This window comes from Lycorma delicatula, chromosome 1 (assembly GCF_047948215.1).
Source record: "Lycorma delicatula isolate Av1 chromosome 1, ASM4794821v1, whole genome shotgun sequence".
NCBI classification, from domain to species: Eukaryota; Metazoa; Arthropoda; class Insecta; order Hemiptera; family Fulgoridae; genus Lycorma; species Lycorma delicatula.
In genome coordinates, this window is record NC_134455.1 from 126,806,415 (window position 1) to 126,825,981 (window position 19,567).

The following is a 19,567-nucleotide window of genomic DNA, read 5'->3' on the forward strand; positions in this document are numbered from 1 at the left end:
GCTATGTTTTCTTTTGTTTTTTATATCTTCCTTACAAAAGTATTTCAAAAATATAAATAATGAGTTATAATTATGAATAAAAAAATAATCATATTTATTAATAAAAATGTCTGTGTGTTTGAATGTATCGATTTTGACTTAAAATTCAGTAACCACTGAGCCAGTCTGAATTATGCTTTTAACAAAATATTTATTGAACTCAGACCATGTTTTAAGGAATAAATTTATCTAGATAACTCCTTCATTCAGTGAACAGCAAAGCTTAAAACAAAAATGTGTTGTGCTTGTAGTAGTCAGAATGTAGTCATTTTTTTTTGTACTTTTAATGTATTGTGTCATTAATTAAAATACATTCTATAAGAGCAAGCAACATATTTCCTACAAGTAAAATTAAAAACAAAATGACTGAAGTTTATTTTATTAATTAATTTTTAAAATCAAGTAAACTACTCTTTAAAAAAGTTGAACAAATTCAACCAAAAATTAGTTTCAGTTACACCATGTCCTTTAGATTACTTTTTATATGTAAGCTTATATTTACCTGTAAGATGTTGATTCAGTGTTGCTATTTCAACAACTTCTTGACAATGATGGCATCTCATTAACATTGGACATTCTTTCCAGTAGTGTATATTTAGGCCCTCTTCAGTAAAAGACTCTGAAGTTGTTAAACAGAATATGCACTGCCTGAAAAAAATAAAAATATGAATTCTTGTTCTAATACACTCTACTATTAAGTAGAGGAAATGCACATAAAGCAAGTGTACAAGGTATTAGTAAAAGAAAGTAACTGCACTAGTCTTTATTATGCCTCTAACATACATACAACACCTGAGGTATACAGAACTTTGCTTTCTTTGAAAATGTTGATGTTAATAATACAGCTGATCAATGCAGTAAAGAATGTGAAAGTGTATTAGTAGATCTAAATATTATCTTAATTGCAGTTGACTTAAAATGGATTGTGAAACAGTATTTTTATAGGCTCAGTGAAGAAGGAACTAGAAACCAATTCACTCCATATTTTCTGTAATAGCCTTTATATGGAATGTTGATATTCTTGAAACAACTATGAAATTTTGAGGAGTAATATGATTCATATCTGGTCGTCAGCAACTATTATGGTTACAGTACTTAACAAAAAAATAAGCATTTTAATTTTGATATCCATGAAGTATTATCTTAAAAGTGTAAAACAGTTTTGAAGTTACTTCAGTAAATTTTATTTTAAGGTTAAAGCAATAAAACCTTAATCTCCTTGCCTTAAAGATTGGGAGCTTAGCTGTGGATAACAGGGCATTTTCCATTATTGCAGATTGGGAAGGGACCATTATTAGTATGATGGTCAGCTGTGGATATGGGAATAACCTGAATAAGCAGTTGGATAGGCAGCAGCAGTGTCTGAGGTGTGGCGGGGTATTGCTCTAGGGGGATGAGCAGTCCACCTATAAAATATCATATGCTGAAAACTGCTCTGTGAAAGGACGAGTATTGGCCACCAGTAAATAAACCAACAAAAATTCTCATGTGCAGCGATGGAAGATAAGTCATGAGTACAAAACCTCCAAGACTTATAATCCTACGGACTAAAACTGGATCTACGGATTCTAACGGATCTGGACAAATGCCAATTTCAAATTTGGACAAATGTCCAAACCCACAATTTCAATAGTCGTGTGATTTTGAAAAAAATAACAGATGACTACTCCAAATGGTAACAGGAAACAGGAATACAACGTCACTAGAAATAGTGATGTGGAGTCAGGTTCTGGACAACCCCAATCACTATGCTTAAAGATATCAGAGCCTACCGGAAACCCTACGCACAAAGTGCAATCCAAACAAAAAAACATATATATATATAGCAACATTAAACATACACTCAATCCTGAAAATTGGTTATCTCCAGCAAGTTATAAACACATTAAATTTCCAGAAAATGTCACAACATTACAGAAGACCAAGTATCTAGCTGCCAATTATTTTAATTGGAAAATTTTAGAATATATTAAAGATAAACCAGGAATACGAGTCAAAGGAAATCTACCATTTCTGGGCACAGCTTTTGGAGTAAACAAAAACCTAATTAGCTCAGTGATCTACTTTAGATCAATGTCAAACAGATTATTTGTTAACAGTTAAATTTGCAAATAAAATATTCATTTTAATAAATGGATATACTTCCAATAAACACAGATAATAAAAGGAATTCATAAAAAGTTGAAGAATTATGGGACCTCCTTGAAACCGAAATGGACTAAATTCTGGAAAAGCATATTAAGATTCTATAAGGAGACCAACTTCCAAACTGGCACAGAAAATTAGAGAACCAGAAGTTGGAAAATGCAAAACCAACAGGTATGAAGAAAGACTCAACTCTCTTTGTAAAAGAGAAAATTTCAAAATAATGATGACACATTTTAAAAAACTCCCAAAGAAGATGAAGAAATTGGACAACTTCCTATGAGAAACTTGGCAATTTCCAAATTGGTCACATGCCATTTCCAAACTAAACATCACAGAAATGATTAATGTTGAAGTCAAGAAAGGTCTCAACATCAACTCAGACCACAATTAAGATGAATTCCTCCCACAAAGAAAAAAACAGAAGTACCCAATCCAAGATCCTAAGAATAGGTACCCAAAAACTTCTTGGTATTAAGTAAAAGGTTCAAAGATTTCAAATCTCAAAACTGGCAAGAATTAAGGAAAAATCTGATAGAAACAGCCTATGAGATACTAGATAACACTAAAAAATATAAACACAAATGATGGTTATGTTTTTTATTAATGAGACAAAGCATTCTACCCAAGAGTACAAACATGGAACAACTAGTTTGCAAACAATACAGCAGAAAATAAATAAAAATTCAACAGACAAAGAAAAAAATTTACCAAATTCTCAAACAAGAAAGACTAAAATTTGCAAACAATCTTTTAAACCAGATAAATTCAGAATTTCAAAAGAATAATTCTAGAGAATACTATTGAGCATTTAAACAGAAATTAACCAAACATTCCACCAAACTTATGCTTCAAAAGAGAAACTGGAGATGTAACAATCAACAATAAAGAGAATGTGGCCATATACTTCGAAAATCTAATCAACTGTGAAGATACACCAAGCCTAGAAGGATCGAAAATGCAATCAGAGAACTCTAAAACAACAAAGCTTGCGGGGGGAAACTCAATAGTGGCAGAAATGTAGAAAGTTGCAGACAATACTGCAGTATAAGGACTATGCAGGGAAATCACAAGAATTTGAAAATTTTTCAGAAGAGTAATTTACCCACTAAATAATAAAGGTGACAAAAAAGATATCAATAATTACACAGGCATTTCTCTATTACTAGTTCACACAAGATCCTGTCCAAATTGATCCTAAACTAGTTAGAGAAAAAACTAGACTCACAAATATTTTTTTTGGAATATCAAATCAGTTTTAGAAGAGACAAGTTATGCACAGAATACATTCTTAATCTAAAAACAATCTGTTGATTACACAAAAAATAAAAATATTGTAATGACCTTTGTCTTTTTCAACATCCTAGCAGAATTTGGTGTAGGCAACAAACTAATTAATCCCATAAAGCATAAACTAATCCCTGTTCCATGATTATGTTAACTGTTCCTTTATCAAAGAGGACACAGAGATATTGCTTACTCCATAGAAAAGTCATAAGCTCAACTCACAGAAAGTGTAATAAGAATTGTAAATTTTAAACAATCCTACTTACAGTGTGATTATACAATCTTTACTTTCAAACTAACTGCAGAAAAACTGTCTTCAAAATTGATTAAGTAAGAAGAATTAAAGTAGGAATTAAAAAATTAGTTTTAAAAACAAACAAGAAGTTGAATTTTTAAATATTAATTCATTTGAAAATATTCAACTTGGGTTAATTATTCATAATCAGTTCAAATGAAATATTATACAATCAGCTATTATAAAAAGTTTAGAAGTATATTTAGCTAATTTTTTTTTTTTTGTTTCAGCTAGTGACCAATTTTTTTGTTTTCAAGAGAATTATTAGGTGATGATCAATAAAAAAGTTAAACTAAAAAATTGAAAATGAATAATTAGAGATGATTGTTTCCTGCATGGCTCAAACTGTAGAGCAACTCAGCAATAAACCGAAAATCCTGGATTGATATTATCTTATTGCTAAGATTTCATTTTTTTATCCAACAAAAAATACAAACACGAAAGTCAATCTTAAAAAAAATTTAACTATAGCAGTTATGGACTGCCATTCAAATGAGCTATCTGATTTACACTTACTCATGTGTTAAATGCAGAATTAAAAGAAACATATTTAATTTAAATATTAAATGTGCACCTACCATAGAAAGAAAATTCAATTTTTCTAAAGAGGGAAAAGAAGCAAATTATAAATAACCCTTAAGAGACACTTATAAATAACTCATCCAATGACACTTTAAATTCGTCCCTGAGCCATACACTTAAAATTAATCTTCAGTACAGGGTCTGGCAAAAGTTAGTTTCAGTTAGAAAATTCCATTCACCATACAATTCAAGGAATGAGTGAGGTCATTTCTAAGGTATTCTGAGTCTTTATCTGATGATTCCTATTTTTTGGAGAAAAAATTATTTTTCTTGCAGGATATATTAAAAAATTTATCAATAAAATGCATAAAATGTCCTGAGTAAAATTTCCTGATTTAACACTGCTAACAGTGTGGAGGAAGGTGTTTAGCTAAATTCTGGCAGTTGTTTTGTACTGTGGTCTCTCTGTAGTTCTATAGTCATTTCCAAAAAGCTACCATTTTGAATCACACCCTTCCTATTTTGGATTTTATGGTTATAATTTGGACCCTACTACGTTCATATTGAGGATACCAGGATGTGTAGTACAAATATACCTTTGATGTGATCTGGTGAAAGGCAGCTGTGTCTACTTCCTTTCTTGTTGCTGCACAATAAACTACATGGATGAAATAATGACAGGAAAATTTTGAATTCCTTAAATACAAATACACTACAATACCCTAAAATCACGATACCTATAAAATGATCATAGCTGATCTATTTTATACAATGGTACAAAATTGCAAATAATTTTGTAAGATAATTATGAAACTTACTTATCTTGTTGTTGTTCCACAGATGGAGATAGAAAGCTTTGTCCTGATGATGACGAACTGCTATGACTTCCTGGTGAATCTCTGCTATGTGGATTAGTAGCTGTATTTGATGTCAAAGTAATAGAATTTGTTGTAGTTGTGTTTCCACTGGTTGTGGTATTAATACTGCTAATAGCATGTGAAGATCTTGTAGTTGTAATTGGGTTGGTGCTGTTGGCACTATCAGATCTGACTAATTTGTTTTTTTCACACATACTTTGTTTACGCTGAAAATATAGTATAAATTATTTAATGTTTCTTGTAATTTACTTTAAAAAAAATGACAGTTTTTTTATATCGTAATTTACTTTTTAAGTTGTTGATCTTAATAAACAAGGTAAATTGTAGAATTAAGGTAATCAGAAGTTTAAATTTACCATGTGAAAATTTTTTTGGAAAATAAATTGTATAAATACTCAATCTATTTTCCTTCATTACATACCACTAATGAAAATGTCTGGCAAAAAGTGTATCTAAAAATTATCTTTCCAGTTAGATAAAAAATTATATTGTAGGGCAGTTTTGCTGTTTGGTTTAATTAAAAGATTAAAATGAACTTAACAGGTTAAATTATTTAATCTTTTTTAAGTAAATCTGAAATGATTAAATATTTTTAGTGAAATTTTTCAAAAATTGTGTTTTTACCTTAAAAAGTAATCATTTGCTGGCCTAGAGCTTAGAAGAGCAAAAATAACAGTTGAACTTTCTCTCTAATTTTTTATTTATTTCCAATACATTTGTACATTTTATTTTAAAATACTTAAAAAATGAGATTTTTATTTGAAATGTGGAAAACATTGCTTTTGTGAAAAAAATTGTTCATATTAAACTAAAAGGAGAGAAAATTAATAAAAATAAGAAGAATATAGAAAAATGACCAAGTGTGAGCTAAGGCTCTGGAGATGGGATATATATATATATATATATATATATATATATATATATATATAACCTAATTTTACTTAGGTTTGACCAGTAATTTTTCCAGTTTATGTAGGTTATATATCAAAATAACCTAAAACTTACAATGCACTTGACAAAATAAATTAAATATTTTTGAATCATCTATGTAGACAGTTTAATTAAACATTTTTTCATTTAAGTTTTCAGATGATCAGAATGGTACCACCAGAACTTCTGTAACACATATAACAATCACCGAAATTGATCCTTTTGATATAGAGTAAGACTTAATCATATATAAAAAGTAGATATAGGTTGAATTAAGAGCCTTTTCCTTTTATTGCAATCAGTGAAAAATAGAGGAAGTCTTAAGTCAAAAGTTCTAACAGTTTTTATCACTTAAATTCATCTGATAAACATGTTATTTAATCTTATGATTAAATTGTTTTATTCTAAGAGTTTGATAATTTGATTCACAATGAATTATTTTCTTTTTTCAAAAAGTCTTGCATTTGTATTGTCACAATTTTATTGTCTGTAGTTTGTTTGTAAAGGCTTTAAACGTAACATTAATTAATTATAATTTTATTCAGGTCGGCGCATATACAAGTTATATCCGTAATATGTAGGTATGGTATTCCATGAAACTGGTCTCTGACATTTTTTAGGAGGAATCAAGAAAACTCTGGGCAAACCCAGAGCAATATCACAAAACGCAAACATATTTTATCACAAATAATTTAATAAAAATAGATTCTTAATAAATTAAATAATAGCCTGAAATAAATATAATAAAAAAGACAATGAATAATAAAAAGAATAAGTGGTTAGAATTCATATTAATACATGATAATAAAAAAATACAACATAGTGCTAGATTGTATGAAAAATTATTGAGATTTTGTGAAGAACTTATATACATTTAATGTAAAATATAAATAATAAAACAGAAAAAAATGATCAAAAACTATTTTATCAGCTACTCTAGTTGAGAATTTTTCACAATGACTCGACAGTTAGTAATAGATGTGTCAGTAACCAATAAAATAAGATTGATTGCCAAGCAATTAACACTGATTATTTTCTTAACATTCCCAAGGTATCACAAAAGTGTTATATCTAATATGACATGAATCTCCTACAAGTACTAAGTTTGCTACACAGTTTGGATTATTTAGTGGTCTTGTTATCACAAACACAACATTTTTAATTATTAATTATAATTGCATATTATGCAATGGTGTATATAAAAAAAATGTATTTAATATGTTGCTTTTGAGTATTGTCAAATTATCTAGCATTTAGAAAAGTCTTTAAAATGTTATACAATGTTTGTAACAACACAATTAATAAATATTATTGAAATTTATTGAGACTACCATAAATAAAATATATTTTATCATGTAACCAAATAAATTTGTAATGATAAATGGTTAATTGCAGTTAATACATAAGTATATGATGCAAATTTTTTTGTTAAAAAACAAAATAATTATATTACTTGCAGCTTTGTGGAGCAATGCGTCACTGCCTGCCATCTATCCTTAAAGTATGTGAACTGGTAACAATTTTTCTAAATCTCAATCATTCAAAAAATTCTCATAATAATTCAACTCAAAAGTAAAAAGGAAGGTTACATTTTTAATGCAACCTTCCTTTGTTCTAAATGCTGCATTGAGGGATGCTCTAATTGTGATGCATGTGGTTATTAATTACTGGGTTACCAGGTTCGAATCCTGGTCAGGCATAGCATTTTCACATGCTACTTGTCATTCATCTCGTCCTCTGAAGCAACATCTAATGGTAGTCCTGCAGGTTAAAAAAAAGTGTAATTAATGGTAATAATTGAAAAGTAGTTTGTTAATAGCCTGCCTGAACTAGCATATTTGAATCTGAATTACAGATGAATTTCTTCTTTTTTTTACTTTTAACAGAAACCTAAAATAAAAAGATTTTATTCATAGATCTACATGATTTTTAACTACATATTCAGAACATGACTGTTTAGATATAGATAAATAATTTTTTATATGTGCTTATTAAAGGCTTATTTCAAATTATAGCTTTCCTATGCCATAGTTTATTTTACAATAAATAGGAATTTTATGGTTTGTGAAAAATGACAAATCTGGTAAGGATTTAAACTCAGACATAAAAATAATATGAAATAATAGTGATGGTCTATGTGAAGATTAAAATGAGTATATAATAGAATAATTTTTGAGTCATTTATTGAAAACTACTTGTACATATTAAGTTCATGTTAGTATGTTAAGTATGCAGGAAATACAGATTTAATTAATTTTAAGAATATATTTTCTTTGGAAATAATTTAATTTGCTTTTAATAAAGTGGTCAGAAAATCCTTTAAATACTAGATAATTTATTAAATATGGCAATATAAGCATTAAAATTTATTTGTCAAAGTATAAAGTATTATATTCTGCATAACAAAAGAATTGTTTTTAGTCTATTTTTAAACTTTTTTTATAAAGGTTACAGTAATATTTGTAAATACCTATATGCAAGTATAAGTCAACATTTTTAATTCACTAAAAATCAATCAACATAGTTCATATGTACTGCTACCGATGATTGAACTCATTTTGTAAACTGATATTCTTTCAGTTTAAAAGAAATTTGTTAGAATCTAAATAAGAAACATGTTTTATTCAGGCAATAAACAACTACCTGCTGGACAACAGCAAAATAGAATATGTAATAGAAGAAAATTAGAATTAACAGTTGCTGGATAATAAAATGAATTGAATGGCAAAGAAATGTTGGGTAGGGATGGAAAAATATGTATTTTACAACTACAATAACTTTTTTTTTTTTGAAAACTCAAATCATTTACGTACCAAATTAATTAAAAATGTCAGGAAAATTGTTTATTTTCACAACGGATTTGTTTTAAATCTTGAGTAACTACTTTTTTCTCACCCACTTTATAATTTTAAAAATTTATCTTTAATTTTGTTGCATTTACAATGTGATACCTCTATTTTCCTCTTTAAATCTTATCTCCAGCTCTTTGGTTACTGTCAAGCACCGAGAGTAAATTATTTCTTTAAGGTATCCTAAAAAACATTTATCATATTCCTGGCCATTGACTTCACCAGATCAAGAGATCAAGTACTTAGCAAAATCTTATTGACAAATTTGTAACCAGATTTATTGATAAATTTTGGTGACCAATCCTGCACAATTCAAAAATATTCCACACATATAAAAAGCATGATGTAAATAAAGACTATGGTTTCATTTACGGTTTGATAAATTTACAGACAGCAGTAAAGCAACTCTACATGTTCAATGTTCTTAAGATATGCAGAGATTTTTCTCATTTACTGCTCATAATCATGTAGGAAACCTATTTCACTTTCTTACATACATCAGAATTTTTTCAAATTAAAACTGGTCCTGCACTTCAGTTACCAAAGTGCAGCAAAAGTAATCACTGAACTAACTGAACACTGTCTCTTAAAAACATTCTGATGTAAATACATGATGTGAATACTTTACTTAATTTTTCATTTAATAAAATCCAATAAAATTGTATAAGTATAGAGTGAGAAGAAAAAATAATAAATATGGGATGAGTAAAAAAAACCTAACCTTAATTCCATTTAGATAACCAGGGTTGCCAATATCAACATGGTCATTTCCTGTTTCCCATTCTAAAATGTGAAATGTGTTTCTGATGTGAAATGCTATCTATGAACAGGATATCAAAAAGAATATCATTAAAGGAAGGTGAAAAGAAAAGAGTATAGAGATAAGAATAATACAAGGCCTGAAATAAAAAACAGTATCAGGAGAAATGAAGAGAAAAAATGAACATATAAGAAAAATATGTTTCTAAGAATTGACTAAATATCAAAATATCTTATTTTTATCTTACAGCTATTTCTTCAGTACAATAAATTGTGTTTAATCTCAATCATTTATCAAGCAAAACTAATGTGTGTAGTTCATGCAAAACTGTAAAGTGGGTAGTGAAAATTAACATATGTATTTAAATTACATAATTATATCACTGAAATAATACAGTAAATTGTTAGATATGTATTTACCATGCTAAAATCAAGCAGTGAAAACTCCTTAATGTTTTTGTTATTAATTTTAATATTCAATAAGTTTTATTATATTTTTTTGGAATCTAAGATAATCTACGTGGTAATTTTTTGTCTTTTCTTTTTTTAAAAAATTAAGTGGATTAATGTTAAAATACTACTCAGTGAACCCTTCAAGTGAACATTAAATAAAACAGTACAAAGTGCAATATATTAATAAACCAGAGTGTTCCTAATATGCACAACCCATTAAGTAAATAAAAATAATTTTAGTAAGGCTATACACAAAAAAATTAACAAAAATCAGGACATTTGTTAGCAATTGTTTCCAATTTGTTTCAGTAAAATGCATTATTTTCTGGAGATCAAAGTAAATTTATTATGCTCCTACAAACTTGGCTGTATGTTTTATGTAATTAGGTTGTAAATATCCCTGAGGTGTACAATTTTGGGAATGAGAAAGTGTTTTCCTTGAGGAAGTCTAAGTAAGCCTCAAATTAGATGACTTTTAAAATCTATAGGAAAAGCAATTTGTTGGCGTATACATTTATGTTGGTCTATACAAACATAAATTATTTATTAGTCATATATGTTTCTCCCTTTCTGACTAAAGATATCCCAATTTCCTATATGTCTGTGGGAGGATGGATGCCCGTAAAATAAAGGAACCTGGTGTAATCCTATGAATAGTGTTATTTGTCTCATTTTGCAGTTTCTTTGTAATAAGATCATCCTTTTATCATCATCATCATCATTATCTTAACTTTTCCTTATCTTTGATTCATTTCTCCTTGTAGTTTTCTCAGGGCTTTTGTTAATTCAAGAATTGCTAGATTCATGTCAAGAGTGCACAGATTTTTTCGAGTTACTGTATCCTTGGTCTTTGTGTGGTTTGGGGTGACTCTGTCTACAGATTTTATTTTATTTTACAATCCAGTGTCTGTATGGAAACTCTAACCTAGGCTGGTATGTCTATTGGTTAAACCAGGATCTTCTAATTTTTCTAATATTAATTATGATTCATTATTTGAAGGTTTGTTCTATTTCATTATTACAGACTGAATTTTAATATTTTTTTCTTAATTCAATTCTAATAAAATTAACTTTTTTCTTTTAATAGCTAAATAAATACTGCTGTTGTCTTCAGCATTCAACTAGATAAAATATTCAACTATATTTACAGAATAAATTATATTTTCAATCAAACAGCTAGAGCAGATAAATATAGAAATTTCTATATAATTTGATAGTTTTATACTGTTGTTAGATAGGAAGCTTGGCTTTGACCATTTGGTACAACAGCCATTAATTATAATTTTTATATAACCTCTGTATAGAAAATGAAGATCCTAGAGTAGCCCACAGATAGATCCTCTACTCCAGTGAGCTGGGAGGGTAAAAGGAGATAACAATCCAGAAAACACATAATATTTGGTAATCCATACAAGAAATTGCAATTGTTCATCATTTTAATCAAGATAAATAATACACTTTAAAAATTTGTTAGTTGTAGATGTGCAATTAAAATGTTACCAGACTGATGTATGAAATATTGGATTTCCTTTAGAAAGTTATATTTTTATCAGAGTGGTCATCGTGTAACATTGATTATCCTTTAACATTTAAAAAAAATCATAGATTATCTACAACAGTTATTCTACAACCCTTGAAAACAAGTGATAGATTTTTCATTATTTTTCTGCATGTTTCTCATCATAAACATTCTGAATTTACTTTTTCTTTTTTGAGCAAATTTTTCCATATTTAGATGATCATGGTTGTTTTTTAGTTGATTAGGTTTTACTGAGTACCTTGCCTCCCAAGACTTGGCAAAATATTAATTACAATAAAATGAAAAAAGGGATTTTAAGCCACTAAAATTAAAACTCTGTCTTAGCATGTATACAGCGGATTCCCTTTATTGGAGGCATAACTTATAAAAATTAAAAAAATAGTTTTTTCATATTTCAATATTTCAGTTTAACAATTATTTTTATTATTAAAATTTCATGTTAATCTTAAGTTTCTTTACATAGTTTCAAATTAATGTTACTTCATTTAATTTTCAAATTTATTATTTATATTTCTGTAAAATACTTTAAAATATTATCTATTCCATTTAGTTCTTTTATTGTATGCTAATCATCACATTATCAGTATATAAGTATTGTTTATGTTTTTTACTATTATCTAGGTTATTAACTGTTCTATTTTTTGTTTTGAATTTTTTTTTAATTGAAGTTCTTTTTTATAATAATTTTGTTAAGCATGGCCCATTGGTATAAGTATATAATTATAGTTAATATACAAAAAACCGCTTACCAACAATTAAATTTGAAGCGTTCAAGCGCTTTCGGATTTAAATTCCATCTTCAGGAACTCTCATATTCATCCTGTTTATAATATTAATTAAAACTTCATATGTAAAATGATAAAACAATGTGATATTGCTAAAACGTAACAGTTGTCATCATATGTTTTAAAATTATGTCAACGTAAACATCTTGTGAATTTGGTGGTCTCAGCTGTTGTGTCTCTTTTACTCAATACCTCTCTTTTTACACCTGTATTCAACATCTAATATCTTTTCTTACTCACATCATCCTTAAAACTAAATATTTTAAATGAAGTACCTTCTTCTTCTGCAGCATTCAAGCAGTGATCTTATTTTCTCACCATGCTGGCTTTTTATTCCTCTCACACGGTCTTAGAGTTTTAAAAGCTGTCTTACCAATTCTCTTTTTTACATGGTCATATTTCTATTAACCTCTAAACAACTACTTCTCTTCCAACTGCTTTTGATACATCTATATTCTACTTTCATGTAGCTCTTCTATATTATACTTCACAATACCCAATTCACCAAGTACCTTCTTTTGTTGTTCCAACTTGTCTAATTACACATATGGAAAATACAACTTACTCTCCAAAAGGCAGAGGTCACTTCCTTAGTCTACCCTCTCACAAGCATTACATCTTGTACACTCAGATTTGACTATTGTCTTATTATAAAATAATCAATAGTAGACTGTAATCCTATAGGAAAAGAAAATATTCATTATTCTTAATTCATACTGTTCCACTAACACCATCAATTGGTCACTATTTTTATTATGACTTCCTTCCTAACAACTCCTAATGCCATATTATTACCAACTACTTTTCAACTCACCCATTGGAATCATTGCCAAAATAACTTCCTACTCATTTGGAATTGCATTCAATACTTATTGTAAACTTTGATCAAAACTACCAGTCACAACTATCAGCTCATCATCATTTAGAGCATATACTCCCAACAAGACTACACTAGTCACTCATACTCTCAGCACAATACTCGCTCAATAGAATGAATATTTCTGATTCTGGCCAGACAATTTTATCTACTCTGCTGTAGTAATTTACATAACCCTAAAGCTCTCATGACTGTTTTTCTTTGTTTTAGAGAGAATGCAACGTCAATTTTACACTTGTCAAATCTGTTTAGTTTTAATTTGTTAATTCTTACACCTTCAATATTCCATATTCTAAAAGGCATAGTCCACTTTCTTTCCATCTTCTAATCTGATTAAAACTATTCCTATTCCAAGACTTTTTATTGAGTAATTTCACATAATGTAATTCGATGAATATGAGGAGCTGGTCCACTGTACACCCCCAATGTGTAGGACAAGAGAACTTCTGTTAGGTTTACCATGTTTTAGTAAAAATTCCTCCATTTCATCCTCTTCCATCTTGCTACATAATAAAAATTCAAATGCTGCCATACATGCCTGGAGGTTGAGTCAAGGACTCAATAAAATAACAAATGAAACTTATAACTCAACTATTATATTTCAAATGTTACATTTGCTAAGCCCCTTGCACTATAAGATTAAAATTTTCCTGACACTTAAAATTATCTCAAAAGATAAATTTTTTATCTTGGAAATTATATAAGTTGCATGGTATGAAAAACAGATCATAAATTTGATACTTATCAGTTTATTAACAGTAAAATTACCAGAAACTTGTTCAGTATATTGTAAATGAATAATTACAAAAAAAGAACATGCCTTAAAACAAGCCATGTAGCCAATTTTTATAAACTAATGAGGAACATGTTTCTAGAGCTATACTCAATCTTTAATTCCAGATTATAACAACCCTTCATGCAACTTTCAAATAGGAAACAGAATCCTTAGAAAAAACTACAATTCTATCAAGCTGCTCCACCAACAAAGGAACAGTTGCTCTATTAGCTACTGTCTGTCTAGAAATGCATTGCATTGACGCATTGCATTATTTGACACAACACATGATATCTACCTAAAGGAAAAATCACAAAAGATGATGAAATTAGTTTGGTAAAGGCGTGTGAGATCAATCCACAGAGGAATAGTATATCCTCGGGTTAGGGATTATCATCTTTCCTACTATTTTTGTCTGTGGAGTTTATAATTAACTGCACTTTCTAAGAATGATCAGCCTATGTCTAGACATATTAACCAGACTCAAAATGTATCTAATAGGCAGCTGTGAGGCACTATAATTTCAGCTAAAAAAAAAAATATGCATAGAAAAAACACAAAACTCACCAGATGTGAACTCAGACAAAATATCTTAGACTGCATCTGCAACATCAGTGCAGAAATGTGATAAATTTGCATTGAACTTGGAACAAATTACTAAGGTCTGCATTGATGAATAAGATGGACATTTATTAATTGTTATGAGGTAAAAATTAAATTTTTAATTATAAAATATATATTGTATAATTGTATTGTTTTGTAATATTAATAAATATGTTATATATTTTAATATGATTTCTTATTGTTTATTACACATATTTTCAACCTTAATTAAAGATCAGAAAATTAGTTTCTACCAATCACTTTTTGGGAATCAATTTTAAAGGTATAAATTATTGCAATAGCAATAAAAAAGATAAATCAAAAACAAAATAAACCAATTATGTAAACAAATCAATTACTGAAAGTCTGCTGAATGCAGATAAGAGATTATGTGTTTTATTATGCAACAACAGTTTTCACTCTTACAACAAAAAAAAGAAGTGAATTTACTATACCCACCAACAGATAAGAAATTTTGAGAAGTGCCCTACATTGAGAACTTGATTTTACATACAGGTACTCTGCCATATTAATTTTAGGTATAGTGATCTGAATTCTATAAAACCAATTAAAATTGAATAAACCTTTTTACAAAAATGCTTATTGATACTGCATAGAAGTTTATTATTGTGAAAAATGTAATAATATTTATTGTCTGTAAAAATATAGTCAAAGTTATATTGCGTTTTCAGATACTATGATAAAATTTGTTTTATCTGATGCTAACAAAGTGTCTGGTTCATGTCATCATTAGCCAGACCTGGACTAGTTTGAAAAAAGTAGGTAGTCCCAGACTGCATCAGGTCACTATGATTAGTTGCATTTGTTGGAACTGCTGTAATTCATTGAGTAAGTCAGTTGGAGATAAGTGGCTGCATCATAGCCAGGTTTATCTTTACCGAAAACTCATGGATTATATCAAGGGTGAACCAGCTGATAAAATGCTCCCAGCATAGGAACACTGAAGAATCCAGGGAGTGTTAATTTCCATGTCCCTTGAGAAAATATGCTGGATTTTGATATGCATCAACTATGTTGATGGATGAAACTATGTACATAAACTTGTTCTGAAGCATAAAGTTATATATTCATTCAAAGTGGATAACTTGGGCTATCAAGGTGACAGCTAATACTGCATAATTCAATTTGGTAGCGCGGAACAGGTATATGCATTATTCCAATAAGGTCTTAATAATATATGACAAAGGAGGAGTACATTCCATCAGTGACAAATATGGGTGCTTGTCATTTATGTCACATTGTTAAATGCTGGGGAACCCCAGTGCTCATACTGCCAAAGAAAGATTATCAATTTAATTGATTTTTACCCTTATTCGAAAAAATGCTCTTAAGATGAAAATTTTCATCTAAATCCTGAAAGTAACACTAGATATATAGATAGCAATTACAAAAAATATCAATTAGAAAAAACGAGTTTTTACAAAATTTAATTTCTTGTTACTAGTATTACTATTATTTAACATGTATCTACTATCTAAATGGGTTGTACAATATTACAAACACTCTACACTAATAAAAAAAAAGTTTCTACTGCCATATAAGTAGTTATTCTCATGACAAAAATCAGTCTATATTATTTTGAACAACACTGTTAAATAATAAAGACTGTATTCAGGCTTACCCTGTTTACAGATGCTGGTTACTTAGTTTTAAGTGATTGAATTAGGTTTCTCTGTATTGCTTATAGAAATATGAACATAGCATAATTTTTTTCATTTCCTGAGAAAGAAAGTAATAAAAAAGTAGTATACAGCTTCTTCATGTAACACAGCAAGGAATTAACTAAACTGTCAACTGAACAACTACCAGTTAATACAAACTACACAAAAAATATTCTACAACTAATAATTACTTCGCATAATTGATACCTTTAAAAATTACCGATAAGAACAGTGAAGCTATAACAAATAAATTTTTTATTTCCAAAACATAAACTTAAAAATATCTGGCAGTTGTAGTTCAATTGACCAATTATAAAAATTCTATTTAAGACGTACCTCTGAATCAATTTTATCAAATTGTTGATACAGGTGTCTGTATAATAAATTTCTTCTAGTGATGTCATCATCAGGAGGTAATTGTTTGCGTACAATTCTTGGATTCACTTTATATACTAATAATAATACTCGTTCAGCAACTTTACGAACTGCTTCGGCTGGATGATGTAGACCAGATGCACCAAATTCTGCCAATGTACGACATGTCATACCACTGTAAAATAAATACACATAATGTTTAAATAAATATCTTTTTGTTAATTTATTTGCAATATAATAAAATATAATTGCATAAATAACAATAATGTCTGTCCAAATCTTTTTACAGCTGTTACAAAAAATCTTGAGATACAAGAGGGACCCAATCAGGGTCACTTTCTATGAGAGTAGTAATGTTTGGTACATAAACGATGAACAAAATGAAGTTTTTATTTATATCACTGAAAATTATCTGTTAGTATAATCTATACACTGATATGCAACAGTATATTCACAAAACTAAAGAAAGCCATAAATAGTTGACTTCTTTCTGAATTTACTGTACTAAATTTTTAGTAAGAGATACACTTACCTTGAAAACAATTATGTAATTTTCCAGGAGTGATAAGTATTTGTATGCTTATCCAGCAGTCATATACTAAAAGCATTTTTGAAAGTCATCTACAAAAGAATATGCAATAAACTGGAAGAAGATATTAGTAACACCCAGTTTGGATTTAGGAAAGGTTTCAGTATGAGAGAAGCACTATTTAATTTTAATGTATTAGCTCAGAGGTGCCTAGATGTGAACCAAGATATGCACGCCTGTTTCATAGATTATGAGAAGGCTTTTGATAAAGTTCATCATGATACTCTAATAAGCTTACTTAGACAGCGGAATATTGACTCATGAGATACACAGATTATTGAATCGTTATACTGGTATCAAACAGCTACTATTCAAGCAGATAATGATGTTACAGAGGAAATACAAATACAAAGGAGAGTAAGGTAAGGATGCATTTTGTCCCCCGTGCAATTTAATCTGTATTCCAAAGCAATATTCAAGGAGGCTGTATAAAGCAATATTCAAGATGATTTGGAGTTATAGTCAATGGTTGGCCAATTAGTGATTTGAGGTACACGGACAACACTGTCATCATAACGGAGACTTTGAGTGATCTACAGAAAGCAGTTCAAAAGATTAAAGATGTTAGTATACAGTATGACCTTAGAATGGACCTCAAGAATACGAAGTACGTAGTGATAACTAGATCACAAATGGCTCAGTAATGACTTTACCGGTCGCCACACCACCCCCTCTGTTCCAAGCCCTGAGAAGCTTTACCGGAGTTCGTCTTCAGACCCTCTGACTGATTACATCTCACAGTCATCAGCCAGGCCTAGGTCGGGACGCCATCGATATAAATGCAGACATTTGCATTAGTAAGATACCAAATTTTGCCTTCAGCTAGGCCTCTAACGGACATCTTCACATCCAACCTATCATGAGTCCCTCAAACTAACTAACCGAAAACGAGGAAGCGCTAACCCCGCGACTAGTCCAGATCTGACAGCACTGTTCGTGACTGTGAATGCCTCAGAAAACGAACGAGTTTAAATTTAGATCAGTGCTACGCTCATACCAATCGAAATTATGTCTTACGCGACATAGAAATTTAGACCTACACTCATATAAATCAACCAATTTAGGTCATCTAACAAGGGGAACGCAACTTCATTCCGGTCCACGTAGGAGCCAGGGACAACCCCGCATCGGTCACATCATAGTGTCTCACGTGGCATTACAAAGTCACAATCTGGACCGCTACCGGCGGAGGGAAGCCACGTACCCGGTAGCACGGGTTACCATACCCTCGCGGCGCGGCCACCCTCACCAGCGGGAACCCCAAATCATAAGCAATACAAATATAACCGTGGCATGATGCCAATGCGCCTATCTCCAACCAATCCATTGCTTAAGCCGGAACCCTAGCCACCCGGGAACCTATCACAATCGAGTACCTTGATTAAACTCCCTCTGCAGACCTACACACCAAGGGCGCGATGAAAAACCAGCCACTATAGACCACTCCTCGTGGATCATCGAGTTAATTTGGAAATCCAGAAATGAATGTATTCTCTCAAGTTCCCTAACAGCTCGTAATCGTTTGACTTCGTATCGGGACAGACGTAGAGGACGTGGTCCACTATATCATCAGTCCCGCAATTAGTGAATTGACTCGAATCCACCAAACGAAACCTAGCCAAACTCGCCCGAAAGGCACCATGTCCGGAGAGAAACTGTGTGATATACCTATTGGGGGCTTCAGCCGTCGCCATCACCGTAGAAGTGAAATTTTCTGCCATGACATCTAATGGCAGGCCGTCAAGGTCTCGTGAAAAAATTTCCAGTCTGGACTCCAACAAAGAGGAGAATTTCGGCCAGTCTCCCTTCCTATGCAGGAAGCACCCCCGGTGAGAACAGGAAAGTGTCCCTCATGGCCATCGCGCAACTCATTCGCTATTTCAAAAATTATCAACCGCCGATGATCGCTAGAACAGTAGTCGACCACAGACCAGTCAAGGACCCTGCCAGGGATGTTCCCACAAATGGTGATGTCAATATTTGTACCAGAAAAGGCCCATTAAAGACCTCAAAATTATGCTGCACGATGAAACTATCAATTAAGACACCTCCATGATCAATGATCCCACTGTGTAAGAAAAGCGACTTCACATTAACATCGGCACAAATAAGGATTGGTCCATTACCCACAATACGAAAGATCCTATCCCATCTTGCTAGATGTTCCTCTGTGGGATCCCTGCA

General features: G+C 30.4%; 1 protein-coding gene across 1 annotated transcript in view; it reads right to left on the minus strand.

Moving 5' to 3' along the window:
* LOC142317628 (centrosomal protein of 104 kDa) overlaps positions 1-19,567 on the minus strand; it is a 72,903-nt gene that overhangs the window by 10,291 nt on the left and 43,045 nt on the right. The window contains exons 12-14 of the mRNA XM_075354185.1: positions 16,756-16,969; positions 5,107-5,372; positions 542-687 (exon numbers count right to left, since the gene is read on the minus strand). Coding sequence (XP_075210300.1) covers positions 542-687; positions 5,107-5,372; positions 16,756-16,969 — 626 coding nt within the window. The remainder of the gene's footprint in view (positions 1-541; positions 688-5,106; positions 5,373-16,755; positions 16,970-19,567) is intronic.